Source organism: Passer montanus, unplaced genomic scaffold (genome assembly GCF_014805655.1).
Source record: "Passer montanus isolate IOZ18808 unplaced genomic scaffold, ASM1480565v1 scaffold71, whole genome shotgun sequence".
NCBI classification, from domain to species: domain Eukaryota; kingdom Metazoa; phylum Chordata; class Aves; order Passeriformes; family Passeridae; genus Passer; species Passer montanus.
In genome coordinates this window covers 3,211,523-3,236,199 of record NW_024372259.1, presented here as the reverse complement: position 1 = coordinate 3,236,199, position 24,677 = coordinate 3,211,523, and the positions used below count along the sequence as shown (strand labels likewise).

The 24,677-nt window shown below is 49.6% G+C and overlaps 1 protein-coding gene across 2 annotated transcripts in view; it reads left to right on the top strand.

Moving 5' to 3' along the window:
- Positions 1-24,677, top strand: part of RXRG (retinoid X receptor gamma) — a 39,326-nt gene that overhangs the window by 12,489 nt on the left and 2,160 nt on the right. The window contains exons 1-7 of one of the 2 annotated variants that reach the window (XM_039730358.1): positions 4,639-4,990; positions 14,885-15,147; positions 18,060-18,204; positions 18,925-19,104; positions 22,509-22,669; positions 23,804-23,933; positions 24,535-24,667. In XM_039730358.1, coding sequence (XP_039586292.1) covers positions 4,942-4,990; positions 14,885-15,147; positions 18,060-18,204; positions 18,925-19,104; positions 22,509-22,669; positions 23,804-23,933; positions 24,535-24,667 — 1,061 coding nt within the window. In that variant the 5' untranslated portion in view covers positions 4,639-4,941. Of the gene's footprint in view, positions 1-4,638; positions 4,991-14,884; positions 15,148-18,059; positions 18,205-18,924; positions 19,105-22,508; positions 22,670-23,803; positions 23,934-24,534; positions 24,668-24,677 lie in introns of those variants that run through there. The other variant, XM_039730357.1, reaches the window with a different exon arrangement.

The window sequence follows — 24,677 nt, the reverse complement described above, 5'->3', positions numbered from 1 at the left end:
CTGCAAGGTAGGCAGTGCCCTCCCTCCCTGGAGCAGCCTGGGCATGATGGCCCTGGCCCTGACACCTTGGGGATGGCAGCTGTGGGGCTCAGGGAGAGACAGGGAAGGTCTGGGGAGAAGGAGAGGGCAGGCTGTGCTCCTGCAGGTGTGTTTGTGGTGCTGCTGCTTGAAGGTGCTGCTGTCGGTAATTGCATTAGCCCGGTGGGGCTCTGGGCTTAATTTCATTAGCTTGGTGTCTGTGGTTATTGCTGGACATGGGGAAGGGCAGGGATGGATGGGGAAGGGCTGATGCAGCAGCTCCTTTCCTCTCCATCTCCAAGGAGGCAACTTGCTTTTGGTGACTTGTGCCTGTCCTGGGTCAATGCCATGGACCAGTGCAACACATGGATGAGGTTGGCTCAATCCACTTTGCCAGCCTGGAGAAATCCAGTTTCTAGTCCCTGCTCTGGCACTGACTTCCTCCTGTTTGGCCCTGAGTAGGTCACCTGGTGCCTGTGTCACCCTCAGAGGCTAGCAGGGAGGAGAATGGGCATTTTGGCTCTTGGGGCACTCAGCCTGGTAGCCCTTATTGCACCTTATTAGCCATGTGAAGGGAGCCCCAGCTCTAACACCAGCACCCCAGAGGAAGTGGGTTTTCTCTGGAATTCTGTCACTCTGGAGCAGTGTGGCAGGAGGAAGATGAATGCTGTGGGATTATAAGAGATGCAACCTTTTTATTTGGTCATATCTGTGCCATCAGTATATGCACTGACTGCCTTTGCCTTTAAACAAAGATGGGGTGGGTCCTGACGGAATTCTTGAACATATTTGGGTTCTTCCTAGTTCAAGGAAGAGGGACCATATTTACTTTCCAGCTTTCCTGGTTCTGGCACAAAGTGGGATAAAACTATCCCCTGCAGGCCCTTATGCAGTCAGGCTCCACCCTAAAGGCTTGGTGGGGCAGTACTGGTGGAGGAGTTCTTTGAGATGCCATTCCAGCACACTCAGAAATACTATCTACAGTACAGGGGCCTTGGAAAGTTGCCTGGGAGGTGAGTGAGTGAGCTGGGGATCCCAACACAACGTTAGCATCTTAGCTGGCTTGAACAGCTCTGCTTTGTCAGGAGTCCTGCTCTGACTGATGCCCCCATGTGTGGCTGCTGGAGGCCCCCTGGCAGCACTGAATCCCATCTGGGGGCAGCATGGCCATGGTTTTCCTTCCTAAATGAACAGTGGCAGTCATGATGTCTTCTCCTTTTACACAACAATGAGGACTGGCAGGGGAATAAAAAGCATTTAATACTCTGAAGCTGTGAATTGTGCTGTTCTACAAGAAACTGAGGGGCTGCCTCTGTAAGGTCCTGCAGTACTGCTTAAGAGAGGCTGGGCTGGCTCCTAAATTCTGTCTGTCACAGACTGACTTGGGTGCAGGGACTGGAACTTCTCCACGCTCCAAAATCCATGGTGGTCTCCTAAATTAATTGCCTGCCACTTGATTTGCCTGAGGAAAGGGCCTGGAGAGGTTTCCTTGAAGTTGCTCTGTGTGTGCATGTGTTCTGCAGTGCTAAGCACTCACTAACCCAGATCTGCTAAAAATCAATAAAGTAATCCACTTACTGCTTGGGACTGCCAACCTTTTTAAGGAGCTCAGAGCTGTTTTGTCTTCTTTCCTCTCCCAAAGAAAGAAAAGAGCTGTGGGGAAGGGGGTGCTGACAGAGCTGCTCTAAAATCAGGCTCTTTGCTCTGGGCAGATCAATAAAAATAATTCCCTACTAAAACTTCATTAGCATGGAATTAAAGCCGCTGAGATCCCGCGTGGTGGGTGAGAATAAATGGTACTGCTAAAACCTCGGCACGGCTGGTGCTCAGAACACAAAGCTGCTCACACCTCCCCGTTCCCAGGGCAGGCAGCTGCCTCTGCCCCTGCACGGCAAGGGCACAAACCCTCCTGAGGGCAGGGCACAAGGCAGGCTGGCAGGGCAGGGAGGTGTGACTCGAGCAGGTGGAAGCGAAACTGGTGTGCAAGAGTGGATTTGTGTCAAAATCCAACAGCATCTGAGTCCTGAGTGCCAGTGGCACCTGGGGACAGGGGCACAAGGCCACTCTGCCCCTCTGCACAGGCATGCCAGAGCTTTCCCATGGCACCAGAGCAGAGAAACATCCCTCTGGCAGGTTGTGTGTGGGGCTGCACAAAGTCCCTCTCTGGCATGGAAGTTTTGGATCTTACTGAGCGCATGTTTGTGTGTGTGTGTGTGTGTGTGAAAATCACTTATTTTGAAAGCAGCTTGTTTGCTAGGCTTTTGTGATTGAAAAAATGTTTCTTTCAGTCTTGTGACAGAGGGAAAAAAAAACTTGCCCTGCTGAGAAATCCAATTTTCTATCAGGAGATTGAAACAAGCCACCTTGCAGCCTGCTCCTCAGCAGTGCCCTGGGTTCCTGCCTGCAGGGCACTGAGGAATCCCTGCCTGGTGCCTGGCTTTTGCTTCCTGCTCCTAACAAGGATCCCCGGCGTGGCTGTTAAAGGACAGCAGAGGAGGCAAAGCCAGTGTTATCCTGAAACAGCAAACTTTGCTGATGAGTTAGGAATCCTTGTGGTTGCTGGGATTGACACCACTTGGATTAGACAGGGTGGAGTGTGGGGCAGCCTCCACTGAAACAGGAGCTGTGCCTACATCTCCTGCACCTGGATGCAGCTGTGAACACTGGAAGGACTGGCCTGAGCTGAGGACATTCACTGGGGATGGCCTTGATGTGTGTTGGGGTGGTGGCAGGGCAGGACACAGCACCACACAGTCAGATGCTGCTGTGCTGTGCTCTCGTGCTGCTCATCAAACCCTTTGGTCTCCCTTCCCCAGGGCTCAAAACTTGTGGCCAGTGAGAGGGATGTGTGCTCAGCTGCCTCTCCTTCCCTAAAAACAGTTCTGCAGTGCCATTAATGTTTGTGCAGTAAAACAAATGAGATGTGAAAGGTGGCCAGATAGAAAATACAAGAGTGATCTCTGCTGTTTGTATTCCCCCTGCAAGACTGCAGTTGCTTGGTGGCTTTTTTGCCTCAGTAGAACCTACTCTGAATACTGATCTCTTGGTTGTTGTTTTGTTTCTTTAACTGTGAGAAAAAAAGGTGTGTGTAAACCTAGGCCACAGCTAAGGGGTTATAGAGAATGCTGATACCACTGCCTGCAAACCTCCTTGCTCCTGACAGCAGGCAGCTTATCCATTTGTTCTGCCGTGTGGAGATGCACTCCCAAGTGTTAGGTTCCCATTCCCAGGGAAACTCCAAGCCCTGGAGCTGATCTGATGTACCTGGTGCCCATAAAGAGCTGTGCATCCACGCCATGGTGTCCTCCCAGTACTGCACATCACACACGCAGATGCAGAGCAGGAATTGGAGGAAGAAAATCACCTTTTAAATATAAAGATTGTTAACATAAGGGAGAGGATAAAGCCTTTCCCTTGCCTAAACTCTAGCCAGAGATAAATAGATGTGGCAATGTCTGAGAGCAAAGGAAGAAACAGAGCTAACCAGGGCAACCTTTCCTTCTCCTGCAGACGTGATCCCCCAGGGCTGACTGCACCCCAGCCAGCATCTGGGTGCTCTGAGGAGCTCTGGCAGATTCCATGCCCTCCCCCTCCAGCATGCTTTGCCAAAGGGCAAAATGGGTCCTGGGGTGACCTGGAGGGACACCAGAAGGTCCTCATGGGATGCCAAACACCCTAATCTGCTCTTCCTTTTTTTTTTTGTCTTGCTGCTTGCATGCCACGCTCCCCATGGTCCCCTGGGAAGGCAAAGCCCCTTGCTAGCCCCTTTCTCTGCTGTGTGGCTGGTGGCAATGACAGGTCTGCAAGCCACCTTCTCTTCCAGCACACTTGTGAGTGCTGACCTCTGGCAAAATGCTCCCTCCTCCATTCCTTTGAGGCGGCTTTATTTGAGGTTTCCCAGATCAGACCCCAGAATCAGCGGGCTGTGCTGTATCCCTGCCTCTCCCCAGAGCTGGGGTTTGCCGTCAGGGAATTGGGGCTGTTCCTGACCCGGGGCACCAGGCACTGGAGGGGCAGTGCTGGGGACTGCATGTGGCTCTGCCCTTGGCAGCTGGCTGCTTGCTGCTGCTTATTCCTGCACATTTCCCGCAGAACTTCATTGTCGGGAGGGCTGGGCATTAGATGAAGTTGTGGGTGTGGGTCTGGGGCTGTCTGAAGCCCTGCTGTGAACTTTACTGACTGTGTGCAGCACGGATTGAGCCCCCCGGGCTCTGTCCTGTGTCCCACCTCCTCTCACCCCCCAGCTTTAGCAACCGGTTAATGAGGCTTTTGGTGTGCTTTGCGTGTCTTTTGTGCTCCTTTGGGTGCGGCTGGGGATGGGAGCTGAGCTGCCAGCTCTGCTAGCTCCAGGAAGGTCCTGCTTCTCCTCAGCCCTGCATTTCCCGGGGCTGGCTGCAGCCCAGCACCACCGTGCCCTGATTTCGGCAGGATTTGGTGTGGGATGCGGGAATGGATGTGCAACTCCTCCCGGCCAGGGCTGCTCCTTTCCCTGGCCACAGAGACCCTCCACATGGCCGGAGCTGCTGGAACCAACACTGGTGGAGCAGCAAATCCCCCCCTCCTTCCCACCACGCTCCTCCCCCGAAGAACTTAACCTCTCCCCCTCCTCCCAATTCCCGATCCACACCGGAGCCGCCGAGCATCGACTGGGCGATTATGCCGCGAGCCCGGAGCGCCGGGAATTCGCAGGGAGCCGAGCCAGCCGAGCACGGGAGCCGGCTGTGAGCGGGGGAACAGGGGCATGGCTGGGCCCCCCATGCTGCGGGGGTGAGGAGGATGAGCCCTGCAGCCGCCGAGAGCCGCCGCCGCTGCGGGGCCATGCCCCAGCGCCGCGGGCTGCGCTGCGCTCCGGGCGCCTTGGGGCTTTAGAGGAGGAGGAGGAGGTCGTGTTGGGAAGGGAGAGCGATGAACTGAAGATTAAACATGTATGGGAATTATCCTCACTTCATTAAGTTTCCTGCGGGCTTTGGCAGTAAGTGTTTTACTTGAGTTTGCATTCTGGGTTAGGGGGAGGAACTGGCGCGGGGCGGGGGGGGTGTAAAGGGAATTTAAAACGTGTTTAACCTAGCTCGGATGTGGCTGTAACCTGCAGTGCCCGCGAAGCTGTCCTGTGGTTTTATGTGCTGTGAACTTCTGCACGGCCAGAGCAGGCTGCCTGAAATTTTGCAGGCTGCGCTCCGCTTTGAAGTTTAGCGGATCGCTTGGGAGATGCGTGTTTGTGTCTGTGTGTGGTGGCTTGAATCTCTGCATTGTAGGAACAGCATCAAACCAAGTAAGCATCTTTCCAATTGAACTTGTTGGGGGTGGGGGGGTGTTTAAAATTACTTTTCAAACGTGAAACACCTCCCGAGAAAATCTTAGGAGGGCTAATTCCTTGCCTTGTGGCATCAAACCAAGTAAGCATCTTTCTAATTTAATTTTTATTAACTTGTTGGGGGGGTATTTAAAATTACTTTTCAAACGTGAAACACCTCCCGAGAAAATCTTAGGAGGGCTGATTCCTTGCCTTGTGGGGCTATCTCCTGCCTTGTGGGGCTGTCTCCTGCCCTTGTGACACAGCTCCCACCACAATCGTGTGGAGCTGTGTCAGGTTGGCCAAGGGAGGCTGCTCAGGGGGACAGCCAGGGGCCAGGGCTGTGACACCCCCGTGCCCACCGTGAGCGAGCCCTGGCTGCAGGAGCTGCTCTTGGGAAATGGCTGTGGGATTACTCTTCATGTTTTGTCTGAAGTTGTTCCCCTTGCCCTGACACGAGGGGAATGGGTTGAGGAGCTGTGGGCTGGAGCTGCGAGGGGCTGGGAGCACCCACCTATGGACTACTGAAAGTACTGATGGAGCTCAAAGTGCATGCGTGTGCCAAGTCTTGGTACCTCTGGAAAGCTCTTTATATTATTCCCAGCCTTTCAAAGTGGGGAAATGCCTCCAGGATTCGCTCTGGAGGCCCCCAGGCTGTGTACCTCAGTTTTATTTCTCTGCTGGAGAAGCAGTTTGTGCAGACATCGCATTGCACATGGGATGTTCCCAGTGTGTGGGGTTTTTTTCCCCTCCCTTTTTCACCAGATGCTCACCTCTGGTAATTCTCCAACTCCAGAAAAGTCATTGGTATTGCATCAAGTTATCCTCAAGTTTCACAAGCACTCGACTTTCCAAAATACCTTTTTAGGCTGTTTCTGCAGAAAGGAGATGACTCGTTGGGAGAAGCTGTTGCTCACTGGTGTTTTTAAGGACCCAGCAAAGACAAGCTGAACTCTCCCCTACTGCTGCAATAAGAACGAAACAATGAAAGTGTTATTTGTGTTTAATTTATTTCTAGTGCAAATTTGCAACGAACCAAAAGAAAAGCGACATTCAAGCTGATCTTCATAGGAACCAGGCAGAGATCCCTGCAGGGACAAGGGTCACAACACTCAGCAGAGCCTTTGGGAGATTTCTAGCAGAGGAAATTGGTAATAGGAGCAGAGGGATTTTTGTTCCACCAATAAAGGCGAAGGGACTGTTCTCTAACTGTTCAGTATATTGTGAGTTTAACTTCCATTTAAAGTATTAAACTGGTGTTTTAACCTGCCTCCAACTTGGTGTTAGAAACAGAGGTGTTTTCTGTATGTGAATGCCTGGCAGAGATGCAAAAGCATTGGCCAAGTTTTGTTTGGGATGCTTTAAAGCAGTCCCTCTGTCCCATCTTGTGCTCCCTGGATGGAGTTTGCCACTCCTGGCCACGCTCCCCTCAAAGCCAGAGGGCTTCCATGTCCCTGTGGCAGCTTGGTGATGTGGCAGCTCCCTCTCCTTGGGGCTGGCTCTGCAGAGGGGGGTTCTGGCTGGCTGAGGAAGCAGTGCCTGTTTTGGTCAGACAGCTTTAGGGTCTGTGTGACACAGCAGCCAGGCTTTGGAGGAGGAGAGATGCTGGTGACCACGGGTGGAAGGGATCTTCCACTGCCTTGGGTCCTCACCAGGAAGCCTGTGCAGGCAGCCTGCATCTCCGTCAGACTCGGGATGTGTTCCTGGTGTTCACTGCTCCCCCATCCTTGGAAAAGCCATGGAACTCTTCCTGGAGCATCAGGATGCCAGGGCAGTGTCCACACTAAGCTGTCAGCTTGTAGCATTCATTGCACGGTGTTGCTGGAGGGCAAAGTTAAGGTGATGCAGGTTCTGCTGATCTTCTTGCATTCAGATTTCCTTTAGCTCTGAAATTCTGGGCTTCAATTTCACCATAATGTCAAAAAAAGGGCACCTACTTGCTGTCTTTTTCTTTGCTTTCAGGTATCTGTTGCGTCTGCTTTACCTTAATTTTGTCTGCATTCAGGTTAGAAATAAGGTGCATGTTTTTGGTGGTGTGTGCAACACTCACTTTGATCTTAAACATCTGATTAGCACCACCAAATTTGTCTGAGAAATACATCCACAACTTGGTCATAAGCACATGATTTGTGATGAGAAAAGGACAGTCAGACTCCAGGGTGTCACAGATGAGTTTGTAGAATAACAGATGAGTCACCCTTAGACATCTAAAGCAGGAGATGTGGGCTAAGGCTGGGCTACAGGAGCAAAGAAAATGCTTAAAAATGTGTTTTTATTCTCCAGAAGGATGCATTTCACCCAAAGCCCAGCTCCCAGGGCAAGGAAAGATGCTGTGCTGGCTGTCCTCTCTCTCTGAGCGCTCTCTGGCACCGTTGGTTGGGGACAGAACTAACTTGGCTCCTCCACAAAGTCTCTTTTATTGGTACTCATGTAACTTGGCCCGTGGCCACACCACCTCCGGCTGCGATCTTGTCAGCTCTCCCAAGCAAAGCAGGGTTAGGCCAGGGCGTTTAGGGGATAGGGAGAGGAAAACCCACATTGTGCTGCACTGGCTCTGCTGCCTGGCTGGCTGGCACCTTTTTCTCATGTGATAGTCCCAGGTTTGTGATCTGCAGGATGCTTTTTTTCCCTGGATGTCCCCTGTGTCCATTCCTATAATTGTAGATGTGAAGATGGAAAAGAGCCCTTTGACCCAGCAAAGGTGTGAGAAAATCCTGTGACTGGGCAATTTCGGCATCTGGGAAAATTAAATTTTAAATTTTGTGAAAATTTTTCTTTTAAAGCAGGAGTCAGCTGCCTTTAGTTGCCTGGTGTAACCACAGGTCCTACAGTCAATGGGATCTGTTCTCCTGGGGACCTGTAGCCTCTCCACAAATTCAGAGACAGCTATAGGAATTTGTGCATGTTTTTCCTAGTGGCTGCTGGCCAAGTGGGAAATCTGATCAAACAATCGTGGAAAAAAACCTTCAGGCCTCAAATTCAACAACTTTTTCCTTTTTTTTTGGAGACGAGGAATTTTATCCAACTCTTGTGTGTTACTGTGGTCACCAGGGAGATGTGACACCTTGTTAGGGTGAGTAAATTTGGCTTGCAGTTCTGTTTTAATTACTTGATGTGTGGTTGCTGAAGGAGTCTTTCCCTGGTGCAGGCTCAGCAGCAGCTGCTATTTTGAGGTCTTGGCCTGATTTGACTGCAATTGGACAGTGGGTCAATAGCTCAGTATGTCCAAGGACATTTGGACACGACACACAGCTTCCTGTGGCCAGGTTTTGGGTGGCCCCTGTTTGCAAGGGAGGCACAGGAGAGAAGAGAGGAATCAGCTCTTCCCACCACCTGGAGAGCTGAGGGAAACTTTGTGCTGCCCTGTTGGAGAAACCCCTGCTCCCATATGTGCCACTACATCCCCTGGGAGTTTTCCCTCCTCATTTTTAGTGCTCAGGGAAGGCTGCATTATTTATTGACATGGAGTTGAGCAGGAAGATGGAAACACAGAGGTTACTGGACCTTGAAAGCAAGGCAAACCCACTAACCTTTCTGTGGGATATTAGCATGGCAGTTTGTACTGTCTGTGGGAATCTGCTTGGATGGTTAAAAATACCACCAGAAAGGGAACAGTTTTTTGGTTCATCTGCTGTGTATCAAACAAAAACAGCTTCTGCAGTCACAGCAGCAGAACTTTGCTTGATTCCAGTTATGGTGGGCATCCTGCTACCATAACTGCAGCCACTTTCAGGAGTGTTTCTCACAGGTATTTCCTTTTCAAGGTCGTCCCCAAGGACGAGCTGTTTGCCATGCTGCACCTCCCACGCACACTCGTGCTCCTCTCCTGAAATCAGCCCTTCTCTGCCTGTCTCTTCCCACTTCTTGGTGCTTTCTGATCTGCAGAGGATGAAGTATCTGCAAAGTCATGTGTCAGGCAGGCAACTCACACCTTTAAATGTTTGTGAACCTTTTCTCTGAGGCCTTGGGAGCATAAGTGTTTTTCATTATTTGATGACTTCCAGCTTTTGATTCTCGCTGATATTAAAAAGGAAACTGTGAATGTTGAGAGTATCATCATCTCTGGGCTTGCCAGGGCTCTTCAAGGATTGTGTCAGGCCTTAGATGAGGTCAGACCCTGGTGTTGAACACAGGTATTTCTCTCAAGGCTTTGCTGGGTGTTGCAGCTGGAGGGGCATTGGACAAAACAAACCTGCAGCCTGTGGTGGTTAAACAGACAGTGTTGGATATTTCTGATCTCTGCAGTTTGTTTCTTCTTTCTGCTCAGGTGTCACTGCTGAAGCTAATGTTTGCTACCATTATTTGTGTGAAAATCAAGACAGTTTTATGGGTTGCAGCCTGGCTCCTTCTCTTCCTACTGCCTTCACCAGGGTATTTGGGGTCACTTGTGAGCTCTTGAAGAAGAGAAGTCTTCGTTTCCACGCCTTCCTCAGCTTTACCTGTGAAGTGTTTGGAGCTCAGAGCTTGGTAAAGGCATCCATGGTGCCTTTATCAAGCTCACCTTGGTTCAGTTGCTCTGTGCCAGCCCAGACCTGGCTGTTTAGCATTGTGTAGTGGACCTGAAGCTTTTGTGCTCTGCAGGTGCATCTGTTGGACACCTACACATCTGCTGTGATGTAGATGGTGTTCTTCTGCTTTTATGAGGCCATTCATGCAAGTTTCCTATCCCTGGATTAGGATTTTGCTAAAGTGAAGATGAAACACAGATGGAAGTTGAGTATTGAAGTTTTTTGTGCTTGCTCATCTTCAGTAGCTGGTGGGTGAGGATAATGCTGTTGCTTGTGTCCTCAAAGGCAGTAATTTCAAAATGCAGAGAACTGAGTGTTTCTTGGGGCCTTTCTTCATTATTTTTCCGAATGGCAGCAGAGATGCTTAAGCTGACATTGGATATAATCCTTATTCTGAATGCTGAAGCAACGAGATGGACACTGTCTTTGTGTGTGTGTGTGTGTGCTTCAGCTGCTCCCTGCCACAAACAATGCTGTAATTTGCAGAGCCACTTTGAAGCACCTAGAAGCAAGTTCTTCCTTCTTAAGCTTTGCACCCTTCCAAGAGAAGGCTGGAGTGTGTGCTTCTGTTTAAGGCAGCTTGTGGAGAGTTGATGGAGGCACTGGCTTCTCTGGGCAGTGCATGTTTGCAGCGGAGATACTGAAAAATCCACACAATCCTCCTGTCCTCCCTTCCCCTGCTCCTCCAGAGAGAAATAAATACAAAATCAAGCTTCCCTGAGCTTGGGCAGGAAACTCCCAGTCCAGGCATTAATGTGGAGAAGGAAGCAGTGAAGAAGGACAGACAAACAGCCCCAGCTGTGGGTCAGGAATGAGCCACGGTGAGTGCGGGGCGGGGGCGAGGAGCGGCAGCGAGCCCTGGTGCTGGTGCAGGTCCCAGCTGGCCTTCCCCAGCTGGCGTGGGGACATGGCCAGCGTGGCTGGTGCCCCGTGCTCGGGGCGTGCCCGTCCCTGCTGTCACCTTGCATTACCTGACGGACACGCTGCAGGCCCGGGTAAGTGTCACCTGTGCCCCGTGCAGGACTGACTCCTGCCTCCCCAGCCCAGCCTGCTCCGTCCCACAGCTGCTTCCCTCCTCCCCAGCCCTGTTCCACTGCCATTTGTCTGTCTCCCAAATGATGCTGGACTAAAGCCATTCCATCCCGGTGAACCCAAGACCTTCTGGGTTCTGCTGGGAGATGTGGGACACAGACCATCAGTATTTTCTTGCAGGTAATTTCATTTCATTATTTTCTTTCAAAACTTGGCCATTTGCACAGTCCAGACCTCCCTGGCTTCTTTGAACTGGAACAAGTTTGAGCGTACTCAGCTGAGCGAATAATTAACCCCAGGGTCAAGGATGCTTTGGCTTGGCTCTTCCTGCACACCTTTCAGCCATGAAAATTGTTCCTCTCACAAGCTGATAGTCTGCTAACAGTCATGTCTTATATCCCTCTCTGACCACTCTAGCCTGAAAATGAGAAGCTGAAAGGAGGTGCAGGAGAATGCATTTCTACTCCCCTGGTGGATGACTTAGCAGACTTACCCCAGAAGGGGACGGGAAGTCAAAGTTTTTTGTTGTTTGTGAGCTTTTTGTCATCATTGTTGTGGTTTTTTAGATGGGGGCTTTATTTGAATTTGTAACAGATAAAGTTGTTGTTTGGTAAATGGAAATTTAACACTGCTGGATTTGACCAAGGGGTTTGTCAGAGCCTTGGCAGGACAGTGTAGCCAGGCACTGTAGAAACAAATGTTAACTCTGGTTTGTGTCATCAGGCCCTGGCAAAGCCTGGCTTTACACCCCTGTGCTCCCCAGTAGGTATTTTCATTTATCCATCCATCTCCACCAGCAAACACTCCTTTGTGCATTCACACCTCCTCTCTGGTATCTCATTGCTGGGATCACAGAGGTGTAACGGGGTAAAACCCTCCAGGTTTCCTGGCTTTGGCCTTTGATCCCATCCTGGGGTCTGGGGGATGCCCCTGGGCACAGCCCTGGCAGGGGCACGAGCCCACGTGGGGCTTGCACTGACCAGCAGCCTCCTGGAGTGGAAGCCTTGCTCTGGGTCCTTGTGAAACCTGGAGCCTCTCTAATGGAGAAACTTGGCAGTGACAGCGTTTCTGAAAGGTCTGGCATAAAAGCAAACAGTTAACTCCCCTGGGTGTCTTTCCTTATTGGTTTAAATCTTCTGCATGATACTTTCAAAATATGCCCTTTGCTGTGTTAATGGAAAAGGATGAAGAATCATTCTTCTGCTCAGCTCTCCTGGTGTGATAGATCTCTGCCCAGTATCCCCTGCAATGACTTATTTTCCAAGCTGAGGAATCCTCAAAGGCAATGTTGTTTACCTAGTTATTTAAAGAGGCGTAAAAGCAAATTCTTTCTAGGTCTGTGCTGCAGATGCTGGGGAGGACTGTGTGTTGTACCTGGTACCACAGGTGATGAAAAATGCATTTGTTTTTCTCTGAAGCTGATAATGGCCCAAGTCAGGATGGTCCTTTTAAGCCCCAAGAAACATCTGAGGTGCCTGTGTGAGCTGAGTGCTTGTGGGGTGAGGGAGGGGGCTCCAAGCCAACAGCACAGCTTCTGCCCAGTGCTGCAGGCACTCTCTCCCTGGGATGAAGGACTGGAGCACTTGGAATCCATTCCGAGGCAGGGATGTTGCTGTCTGCTAGCAGCAAGCAGGCTGTGTGTCTCCCTGATGGTGGCAGGGGGATGTGGGGTGACTGTGGCAGCAGGCAGAGCCCTGCTCCTGCCTCCAGACCGCCTCGCTGCCTCTGAGGCTTCTGCTGTTGTCATTGAGCCGGCTTCCTCGTGCTGCACATCGCTTTCCCACCGGGAGAATTGATCCAAAAAGCCAAAGCAAGAATTGACAAAGACCTTTTCTCCCCCTCCCTCAGCAGAATTAAGTCTGAAGCGGGTTGATAACGGCGGATCGAGTCCTCCTTGACTCTGACAAATGTCTTTAATGTTATTCAGCAAGCTGACCTTTTCCCGTCTTTATTGTGCATCTTCCCTTTGAATCAGATTTGATTGTTACTTCAGGTAGAATAACAAACACTGTCACGTAAATAACTTTGCAATAATGTTAAAAGGAGGGAAAAAACCACAAACAAACAAAACACCCAAGCGCTGCCTTACTTGCAAATGCAATGGGAGAATGTATCCTCTGTGCCAGCCATGAAAAACCAGCTGTGTGACCTTCCCACACAACATCTTCGCCTTGCCACTCCAGGGAATGATCTCCTGTGCTGGAAAACCAACAGAGAAATAATGGTTCACAGGAATGTTAATGACAGCTAATGCTAACTAGGGCTGGTAAATTCGAAGGGAGGGAGAAAAGGTCATGGAAATCCTTAAAATGCACCTAGATGCACGACCCATTTGGACTAGTGGGCATTTGGTGCCCAGATACCCTCTGAATGTTTGAGGAGGGTAAATAATGTCTTACAGGAGACAGTATTTAGGCCTTGGCTGAGCTGTTCAGCCTCAGAGTCTGCCCTGAAGTGGCAATGATCAGGGTTGTATTGTTTTTTTACACCACCTCTTCCTCAGCAGGGTTCAGGGGCAGGCTGATCTCGTGTGGCTGCTGTGAGGCTCAGCCTGGTGATGTGCACTGCAGCTCCTCAGTGTGGAGGGAGGGAACCCCCTGTCCTGGTAGCTGTGAGAGTGCCCTGGCACATCTGTGTGGCCAAACTCTCTGCTCTGATTTGTACAAATGAGGAAAAATAAAGGACAAAAATTGCTTTGTGGCTGCCTTGTCCTGAAACTTGCATTGCAGGCGTGTCGTGAGCCATTCCTGGGTTGCTCCAGCTCCTGTGGAAGGTGCTGCACCCAGTTTTGGGAGTGAACATGTGAAAAGGCACAGTGGAGGCACACTGAGTGGGAAGGGGGAAAACTGAGCCATGGCAGCACAAGGCCAGAGCAGAGGTGCTTCTTCATCAGACTAGTGGAACGTTCAGAGTTTCCAGGCTGGCTGGTGAGGATTTCAGGGTTTCAGAAGTGTGCTGTCCCTAGAGCTGGCTCAGACAAAAGAAATGGGAGCTCGGGGAAGAGTTCAGAGCACACTGAAAAGCAGCCTGAGGCAGGCAGGCAGTGGTGCCTTCCTCCAAGTCTGCTGAGGCACCGAAGTGGAAAAGGAATATTTTGTTATTAAACATTATCTCCACAATAAATTTTGTTGCTGAATATTGAGGATTCACTAGTTTCTTTCTTTTGCCAAGGCTGGGATTAAATGTGTGAGATGGTATTTCTTGTTTGGACTCAGATGTTTATTACTTCTTATTTATATTACAATCTCACAAACTGTGCGTTTTATAGCACTTCACTCTAACAAGCTAAAAATTGAGTTGTATTTCTTTCTCTACAAGGCCTTTTAAGGATAAACTGTCTAATTAAGAAATGACACTTAAATTATTTTTACTTTTAATTCGATGACTAATTACCCATGACTCGCAATGTGGACTTTTAAATTTAGTGTATATATATATATATACTATTTATTATTATATTTATATTATATTATATTATATTATATTATATTATATTATATTATATTATATTATATTAATTGTATTATATATATTATATTATATTATATTATATCGTTATATATGTAATACAATACTGTTCAAACTCATGAAGAAGAAGGTGAAGGAGGACTAATTTTGGCTCTACAACTTCTATCTTGTTTTATATATTCTATATAAAAATGTAAATAAATTCTATGTATATTCTATATTCTAAAACTTTAAAGTCTTAAGTTTTCTACTATGTGATATTACACACTTCTATTCAAACTACACACTCATAACTTTAGTTTTATCATTTAATTTTGGAAGTCTTCTCTGCGGTCTCAGGTTAAACGCATTGTTCTCTTGTGGGGTCAGCACAGAAAGTCTCAATTTCTCAGGAACCAGCGTTCCAACAGTCCATAACTCATTTCCCTGTGCTATAACCCACACTTTGTTCTTTTCCCTCTGCAGCATGGTTTTCTGCTTGGTTTTGAGGCCGGGCTGGCATTTTAAGCCGACACAACCAGGCTGTGCAGCTGGTGGCCCTTCACCTCTCCGCTTCTCCCCGCAGATTCCCCCGTGCACGCCAGCTCCACGTCCGTCAGCCTGTCCTCGGGGCTGTCCACGGGGAGCCCGGTGCTGGAGGGGCCCCCCGGCTTCCTGGAGCCCCCCGGGAGCGCGGCGCGGGCGCTGCCATCGCCCATGAGCGCCCTCGGCTCCCCGGTGAACGCCCTGGCATCGCCCTACAGGGTCATCGCCTCCTCCCTGGCCTCCCACCCCGTCGCCCTGTCCTCGGCCCCAGGGATGAATTTCGTGGCACACGCCAGTCCACAGGTGGGGATTTGATGCTTTCTTCCCTCCAGTTTTGTATTTAGAATGAAGTCCCAAAAGTTGAGGGAGAGGATTTGGTGGTGGGGAGTTCGGCCACGCGCAGCTCAGCTGGGAGGAACATTTTCTAACATGTGAACCTGCATTAGTCAGACACACAGACCACACCAGTTTTAAAATACCCTGCAGGATGAGGGGAGAGAGCTAATTTCCAGCTTTGCTCTCGCTGTGGGGGCAGTCCAGCTCCCCTCTGCTGCAGTACATGGAAACAGGATAGCCAGGGGCTGCAGCAGTGAAACGTTGCCCTTCCTCCTGCAAAACATCGTTTGGTTATCTGGAAAGGAGACAGACTTTCTAGGGAGAGACAAATGTTAATGCTAAATGCCAGCCACCTCCTGTGCTGCATATCAACTTGGCCTGAAGCAAAAAGAAGCACTCCCATCCTTCCTGCCTGTGCTCACGTGGGTGCTGAGGTTTCCCTTCCAGACAGGTGTTGGGAGCCTCCCAGGGTGGCTCTGTGGGATGCAGACATGCTGCTCCAAGAGCCTGGCACTGCCTCCTGCATTTCTGGTGGCACTGTGGCATCTCGACAGAGAGCTGAAGTGTTCTGGGCGTCCAGATAGAAGTGAAAGTTCTACCTCTTAGGAGAAGATTTTGAGTTTTGTTAGTGGGACCTGAAGGTGGGAAGTGCTCAGAGGCCTCACAAGGAAAAAGCAAAGCAAAGAGGTGGTCCCTGAGCCCTTTCTGCCCTGTACCCTGCTGGTTGGTCCTTGGAATGCCTGAAGCTCTTCCTAGTGCCTGGAAGGCTGGGAGAGGATGGCATGAGCTGAAAAGCTCTGAAAGAGGATGAGGTTTGGCTTACCTTTCCCCAGCATCTTCAACGCCTGTGTGGGTCCCGGGTGTCAGCAGTGGGAATGCTGGAGGATCCCTCTTCCCCTTGCACCACCCAGCTGTTCCCCGTGGATCTGGAGGTATTTGTGCCCGTGACATCAGGGACAGGATGGCTGGACAGGAAATTGTGGCAGCACTGGCTGGTTGGAAGCCTTCCCTTTGGGACTGGGGATGCTCTGGGAAGTGGTTTCCCCAGCCTGGGCGCTGTGCCAAGTTCCCAGATCCGAGGAGAAGGTTCCATTTGTGTTGCCTCTAATGCAAGGAGACAGCCGGGCCCTGGGGATTCAGCAGGGAGGCAGCTAATGGCTTTGGGTTCAAGCAGTTGTCCCAGATATCATCCATGATTGCACTTAACCTGCAAGAGTCAAGCTCTGAGGACACTGATGGCTAAAGCTGCCCTGCGTGTCCCCCTCTCCCTTTTATTGTTTCAAAGTGCAGGCAGGGAGGAAGAAAAGGTGGCACCCGAGTTCTGAGTAACATTTTAAACCATAAAAAGTTCCTCCTGGCTTAGCATGTTGCTGATGGACACTTGTGGGGAGGAAGGGGTTTATTTCTCCTTTCCTTAGCCTGGATTTTGAAGCATAAGGATTTAGAGTTGCCAGTGCCTGGTTTGAGTCTCTGCTGGGGAGATGAAACCTCTGTTCCTGTGGACAATTTTTCCCGATACACTTATATGTCCTAGTGGAGCAAAACAACTTGGCTTCTGATTTTCACTGAATAAGTTTTATTTTCTGTGTTATTAAAACCTTTGAAATGTTGAAAATGACGGGATAGCAGTGAGGGAAGATGAGAACAGGCTTCACCTTTTTTATTTTTCTAATGACAGGTGCAAAAATTCCAATGGGATGCACCCATGCTCTTTACCAAAATTTACTGTGGAAATTACCACTTTTTTGTGAGAAATGTGCAGTTTCTTGGAGCAAATGGAGGACTTTCAGCAACATGCATGAAATCTACTGTTTTAAATGTTACAGAGAGTGGAACGAAGGCTTAAGCTGGGTCTTCATGCAAACCCTTGTTTTCTATCCCTGCTTCTGCCTTCTTTGAGCTGCTAAGTTGGCACAGCTGTTCCAAACTAACCCAGGGATGGAACAACCATCCCCAGCCCTGAATCCATGACAGTGGGGAAGGTGATTTGGTGGTGGATGGTGGGCTTGAAGGGAGATTGTTCTGCCCAGACAGCTTTTGACAAGACGTGCTCAATGGCCCTTAACCCTCCCTGCCCTGCCTGACGTGGCTCCAAAGCAAACAGCAATAAAAGGAAGCCCTGGGCAACGTCAGGCTTTGGTCTCTAATCAATGTGGGTTTGTAACCTTTAACTTCAGCAGCCAGGAGCAGCTCCTGGGGATCTCAGCTGGGGGCTCTGCATCGTTTGCCTGCATCTCACAACTGCTGATTTTTAGATGCTCAGCCCTTTATTTATTTTTTAAATAATCTGGTAACCCCAAATCTGCCACCTGATAGTGTTTGGGAAACTAAGTCCCAGAGAGTCACCAAATGCCCATGTTTTCATGTGTATATGCAGATCTTGTGAGTCAGGGAAGCTAAACCCACAAATTTTTATTTATTTTTTCTTTTTTTAAACATCATTACAGCTTCCCTAGCCATGCAGCAGAGCAGGTTAGATTGTAACAAATCACCTGTCCGCAAATCTCTGCTTTACTAAGCTGCTAGTGCTTGTGGCTGCCAGGAGCCAGCAATCAGCATCCTCTAATGAAACAGCCAGGATCCCACCAGCCTCATGGCTTGGAGGCTGTAACTGAGCAGCTGAGGTGACTGCCTGCCCTTTTCCAGCTCTGCTGAGTCCTGGCTTTGGTTACAACATCAGGCAGTACTGTTTTAGTGCCTGTTTAAACCCCTCCCTGCTGGATTCAGCAGAGGATGTCTGCCTGCCCAGGGCAGCCCCGTGGGGATAAGCTTGTGGGACAAGCCTGGCAGGAGCAGCAAGGGAAGGGTGAGCTCCATTTGGGGCTGGTTTCACTGAGATGTCAGTCTCTCCCCTCTAACCTGTCTTGTGCTTTCTGCAGCTCAATGTCCTGAACAATGTCAGCAGCTCGGAGGATGTCAAGCCCTTGCCGGGTCTCCCGGGGATGGGGAACATGAATTATCCATCCACAAGTCCAGGATCCCTAGCCAAACACATCTGTGCCATCTGTGGGGACAGGTCCTCAGGTAGGAGGGTTTCTCTCTTGGGGAAGGCTTTGTGCAGTGAGAACTCTCCTGGTGCAGCCCTGAACAGCGCTGGAGGCTCGCTGGGGCCATCCTGCCATGGCAAGGTCATGGCAGGGTCTGGCTCTCTGTACTGCAGATTAGTGCCCAAAAGTGAGCAAACCTAAACGCTGTGCTCTTTTCCCTTGTGTGTGTAACCTCATTTTGCCTTCTGTCCCTGTTTGCCAAAGGTAAATCTACCAAAATCTCTGTGTTCCCATTTCCCTGTTGTCCTGGGTTGACTATGTAATGAAGTATTTTCTCCCAAACCAGTTAAAGAAAGAGGCCAATTAAATCTGCTTTTCTAAAAATGCCCCTTTAAAGGTTCTCTCCCAAATTTGCCCTAAACCAAAACTAATACACCAGTGCTTTGTGTTAGCTGGGCTCTGGCTGTGTCTGGGTTTTCTCCTGTACCCCAGTGAGCCTTGCAAACCCTCTCCATATCAGTGCACCCCTTTCGCAGCTCACATGCTGCACATCACTCCAGTGGCATGCAGCCCCTCCTTCTCACAGGAAAACAGTGGTCCTGTGGTTGGGCTGCTGCTGCTGAGACTCACTGAAGCCAGCTCAGGCCTGCCAAGGTGATACCCTGCAGTTTTTTCACCTTTGGATTTGCTTTGAGCTCCTCCACGCTGGAAGGAAGGGCAAACACCTTCCTGCCCAGCAATTCCCTTGCCTCCCCAGGGAAGCACTATGGGGTGTACAGCTGTGAGGGCTGCAAGGGCTTCTTCAAGAGGACGATCCGGAAGGATCTGATCTACACCTGCCGGGATAACAAGGACTGCCTCATCGACAAGCGCCAGCGCAACCGCTGCCAGTACTGCCGCTACCAGAAGTGCCTCGCCATGGGCATGAAGAGGGAAGGTAGGGCTGGGGCTGCTGCAGGCAGTGGGAGTGGAGAAATTCTCCTTCGTTCATTAGGATAAATCAGGCTCTTGGTGACCCTCGAGAGCTGGTGCATTCCAAAATCCCACAGTGAGGGCATCAAGGGGTTTTGGTCCTTGTTACGTAAAGGAAATCATGGTTTAGGTTGGAAAAGAGTTTTAAGATCAAGTGGAACTGTTGGCTCAGCAATGCAGATTCCACCACTAAACCCTGTCCCTAAGTACCACATCTACCTGTCCTGTAAATGCCTCTGGGATGGTGACTCAGCCACCTCCCTGAGCAGCCTGTTCCCATGTTGGACAGGGAGCAAAAAATTCTTCCTTCTGTGAAGACTTTTTTCCTAATAAGGGCTAATAAGGGAAGAGACTGATGGGGAAGATGTTACAGTATATTTTTCTTCTCACCTAATCATACACACTGGTGAATATTGAAACTTTTAACTGATTCTGAGCCAACCTTGCCTCTACTTAGTGACTCTTAATGGCTTGGACCCCTTGGAAAACTGTAAACCTCTGCTGGGGACAGCACCCAGCAGTGAGGGGTCCTGCAGACTTCTTGTCTCCTTTGTGAAGAGCAGCTTCCTTTTCTTTTTGTTTTTGATTTGCTGACTTCATTTGTCACCACCTAATTCTTGTACTGGAGGATAAGGGTGAATGATTTATTTCTGTCTCTCATTTTATAGTTCTCTGTCATTTCCCCTCTGTTATTTCCACTCACCTGCTGAGCTGGATTGTCTCCCAAATTATGCTAACAGATGCAAGGTCAGGAAGTGACAACCAACACAGCATTTAAGCTCATTTTTTCTAAGATAAAGTAACAGAGATGCCTGGGGAAGCAGCTGTAACACTGGGCATGAGCTGATCCTCATCCTGCAGCATCACCAAAGCTGTGCTGCCTCAAGCTCACAGGGCAGCAGGGGACTGACTGCAAAATGCCAGGAATAAAAAACCTAATCCAGGCATAGCTCCCTCTTCCAGCCAGGTGCAAAGTGGTTCAGAGGACCAGAGTGTTAGCACAACTTCCTTTTGCAGAGAGTGAAAATTTAAACCCCAGGATCCTGGTGGATCCTGTGGGAGTGTGGCTGCAGCAATCACAGGGGCTTTTTGGGAGCTGCAGAAGCTGGGGACAGAGTGCAGCCTGAGTTCAGGGGCTGAGTGATGGGACTGGTATTTCCTTGTTGTGTTCTTTCTTCCAGTAAGATTTTGGTGACTTCAGAAACACTTGCATGGCTTTTCCTGTCCATTACTCTAAAGAGGACAAATATTCTCCCCTAGCAGCTGTCATATATTTGTGTACTGTGTTGCCCTCCCTCACATGCACCAGGCTGATCCATCTCCTTGGTGCTGCTACTTCCTCCAGCAGTGAACAAAACAAATATAATACCTGCTGGTCACTTCTTAAGTAGGATTGATGTATTCCCCTTTGAGATTTCTTAAAAAAAAAAAAAAGCATATCCAGGATTTCTGTTGCACACAAGATACACAGGTCCTGTCTTACACACAGCAGCCCTGGGAGTTAAAAACTGAGCTGTGGAGAGAGTGTCATGATTCTGTGGTGTGCCTTGTTTGGAAAACACAGAGAGAGGGGAGAATGGAGTGAAGGTGTTGGGGTACTGATGTAGAAGGAACTTTCTAGTGGGGAGGATCAGGAAGAGAGGTGGTAAAGGGAGAGGTGATGCCAAGGCTGGGCCAGACTTTGTAGGATTTTACTCAGGGATGAGACAAGCAGCATGTGTGAATCCAGCTGGGGGTTTGGGACTGTCTAGCCCTGCTGGTGGATGCTCTGGCTGCTGTGGGATTGTTGAAAGCATACTGGGATTGTTGGAAACACGCTGAGAGCACAAAAAACCTGCCTGTGAGTGCTGGGTCCCTCCTGCCTCCTCCAGCACCCAGTGACAGCTGAGTCCAGGCTGCCACCTGGAGGTATCAACTCCTCTTCCAAAGTATGAAGCTCTTCTGGAGCTTCATACTTAGCAAATCACTCTGTGAGTGCTGGGTCCCTCCTGCCTCCTCCAGCACCCAGTGACAGCTGAGCCCAGGCTGCCACCTGGAGGTATCAACTCCTCTTCCCTCTCTTCTGGAGCTTCATACTTTGCAAATCTCAATCTTTGATCAAATTTGGAGGCTACTGGTCTGCAGCAACCTCAGAGTTCTTGCTGTGGGAGCAGCCATTTTAATGGGTGCACATCTGAAATACCCATTTATTGTAAAATGCAGGTCTACCAACGAGGGGAGAGAATGATGCATCTGACTCCATGTTCTCAAAGGCTAATTGATTACTTTATTATACTGTATTATATTAAAGAATACTATACTATACTATACTAAAGAATACAGAAAGGATACTTATGGAGTGAAGGTGTTGGGGTACTGATGTAGAAGGAACTTTCTAGTGGGGAGGATCAGGAAGAGAGGTGGTAAAGGGAGAGGTGATGCCAAGGCTGGGCCAGACTTTGTAGGATTTTACTCAGGGATGAGACAAGCAGCATGTGTGAATCCAGCTGGGGGTTTGGGACTGTCTAGCCCTGCTGGTGGATGCTCTGGCTGCTGTGGGATTGTTGAAAGCATACTGGGATTGTTGGAAACACGCTGAGAGCACAAAAAACCTGCCTGTGAGTGCTGGGTCCCTCCTGCCTCCTCCAGCACCCAGTGACAGCTGAGTCCAGGCTGCCACCTGGAGGTATCAACTCCTCTTCCAAAGTATGAAGCTCTTCTGGAGCTTCATACTTAGCAAATCACTATCTTTGATCAAATTTGGAGGCTACTGGTCTGCAGCAACCTCAGAGTTCTTGCTGTGGGAGCAGCCATTTTAATGGGTGCACATCTGAAATACCCATTTATTGTAAAATGCAGGTCTACCAACGAGGGGAGAGAATGGTGCATCTGACTCCATGTTCTCAGAAGGCTAATTGATTATTTTATTATACTGCATTATATTAAAGAATACTATACTATACTATACTAAAGGATACAGAAAGGATACTTACAGAATGCTAAAAAGAGAATAATGAAAACTGATGACTCTTTCTAGAGTCCCAACACAGCTTGGCCCTGATTGGCCAAAGAGTGAAAACAACTCACAGCAGAATCCAATGGAACAATCACCTGTGGGTGAACAATCCCCAAACACATTCCACATGAGCACAACACAGGAGAAGCAAATGAGATAAGAATTGTTTCCCTTTTCTCTGAGGCCTCTCGTTGCCTTTCAGCTTCCCAGGAGAAAAACCCTGAGCGAAATAATTTTTTTCAGGGAATGTGAATGCCACCCCCATTTATGTTCTGTTCTCCCCTGCTTGAGGGGGTTTCCATCCCACCTGTGGGGAGCCCCTGTGAGCAGACGAGCGCTGCTGTGGCTGTAGAGAGCCGTGTTTGTGTCCCCAGCTGTGCAGGAGGAGAGGCAGCGGAGCAGGGAGCGCAGCGAGAACGACGCCGAGGCCACGAGCAGTGGCAGCGAGGACATGCCCGTGGAGAGGATCCTGGAAGCTGAGCTGGCAGTGGAGCCCAAAACAGAGGCCTACAGTGACATGGGCACAGAGAGCTCGGTAAGAGCCCCTGGCATCACCTGCAGCCAGAGATTTGAGCTGGGATTTGGGCAGACAAGCGCCATGTGAACAAGTGTTTCGCAAGGTTTTTTCCCTCCACACCACCTAAAAATCACCAACAGTTTCTCTTTTGGAATTACTCCGATGACAACTAGAAAACAGCTTGTATATTATTTTCCAATAACTTTTTCCCAAGTCTCTTTTAGTTTCAATGAGGAATCTCCTCATTGAAATAGATGCTGGAGAGCCTGAGCCCTGTGCTGGCTTTCACACATGCATAGCCCTGAACATTTCTTGTCTGTCCCCGTGACCAAGGCTGGGGTGGAGCTGAACACAGCAGGTTTACTGCTGTGGTTTTACTGGTTTGGATGAAACTGGTGCTCATGCCCATTCAGGGGCTGCTCCCTGGCTTTTTGATATGCCCTGGGGAGCAGGACTGCAGCTGGCCACGAGGGACTTGCTTTGGAAAGGGCAACAAGCAAACAGAAAACTCTAGCAACCAGCTTGATGCCTTAGGATTTTAGCTTTTATATTTTTCAATCCAGTACTGCTTTAGTGCATAACTCTGAACTCCATACAGAGTGTTGGCTGCTGTCTTCACATTTTGGTCAGACAAAACAATCCCTCTGGGCCTGAAACTCAAGGACACCCCACAGCCTCAGACCCCAAAGAGTATAAACAAAAGTGAAATGGGGGGAGCAAACTGGGGGTAAATGTCTTCATTACCTGAACCTGTAATTGGAGGATTAACCCCTGATTTGTAACTGGACTAAACTTATATCTGTCTGAAAAACTCATGACCATTGTCCATCTTGGGTGTTGTCCCTTTGGGAGGCTTTGACTGCCCAAGGTGTGCCTATTGAAGGCCTTCAATAAATACTCTTTTTTATCCTCTTAATCTGGTCTAGCCTCTGTTGTAGGCAGCCACTCCAAGGCATCAAGCTGACTTGGCAGGCTGCAGAGGGGACAGTGGTAACAAATACCTGCTCTTCCCACAGCACCCACCTGAGATTATTGGGTGTTGCACTTGTGGCATTGAGTGTTATTAACTCGATTGTGAGTATCAAAGACTTTTCACTGATGGATTCTCCTCTTTTCCTCTGCTCTTTTCCTTTTGATACCCCTCTCTGTTAGACAAATGACCCTGTCACCAACATCTGCCATGCTGCTGACAAGCAGCTCTTCACTCTGGTCGAGTGGGCCAAGCGCATCCCCCACTTCTCCGACCTGACGCTGGAAGACCAAGTCATTCTGCTCCGGGCAGGTAATGTCCCCCACCTGTGGCTGTCCCTGTGCCCCTGTCCCTTCTCTGGGCTGTGTGAGAGCCAGCCAGGCTGGATGGTGAAGGTACAATCCTGAGCCAATCCATTCCTGCATGTCCCGTTCTGAGACACGATGAGAGGCTGGCAGAGGCTGTGGATGGGGCAGTAGAATCTGTTGTTTGTAAAGAGATTGCAGTTGCTAGGAATATGTTTTTTAGGAAGAAAACACAAGAATATTTTTCCCGTTTTCTTTTTTGTCTTTTTAATTGTTTTCCCTTGAGCCAGTTTCTGGTCCTTGCTTGCTGCTAGTCAGGGTCATCAAATCATAAGATATCCTGAGTTGGAAGGAACCTGCAAGAATCATCAAAGTCCAACTCCTGGCTCTGCCCAGAACAACCCCAAGAATCACACCATGTGCCTGAGAGCATTTCCCAGATATTTCCAAGGGATTGCCCACCCCTTGCAGTGTTGGCAAGTACCTGAGGTGCCAACTCTCCCCTGAGTTTAGTCCAAAGCCAGCAGGGAGAAACCACCTCTGCTGTTCCACGTGGGGCAGGTTTTTGGCCGGACTGCCTGACGTGTGCTGCACTCCTGTGCTTGCAGGCTGGAATGAGCTGCTCATTGCCTCCTTCTCGCATCGCTCGGTGTCGGTGCAGGACGGGATCCTGCTGGCCACGGGCCTGCACGTGCACCGCAGCAGCGCCCACAGCGCTGGCGTGGGCTCCATCTTTGACAGGTACGTGCCT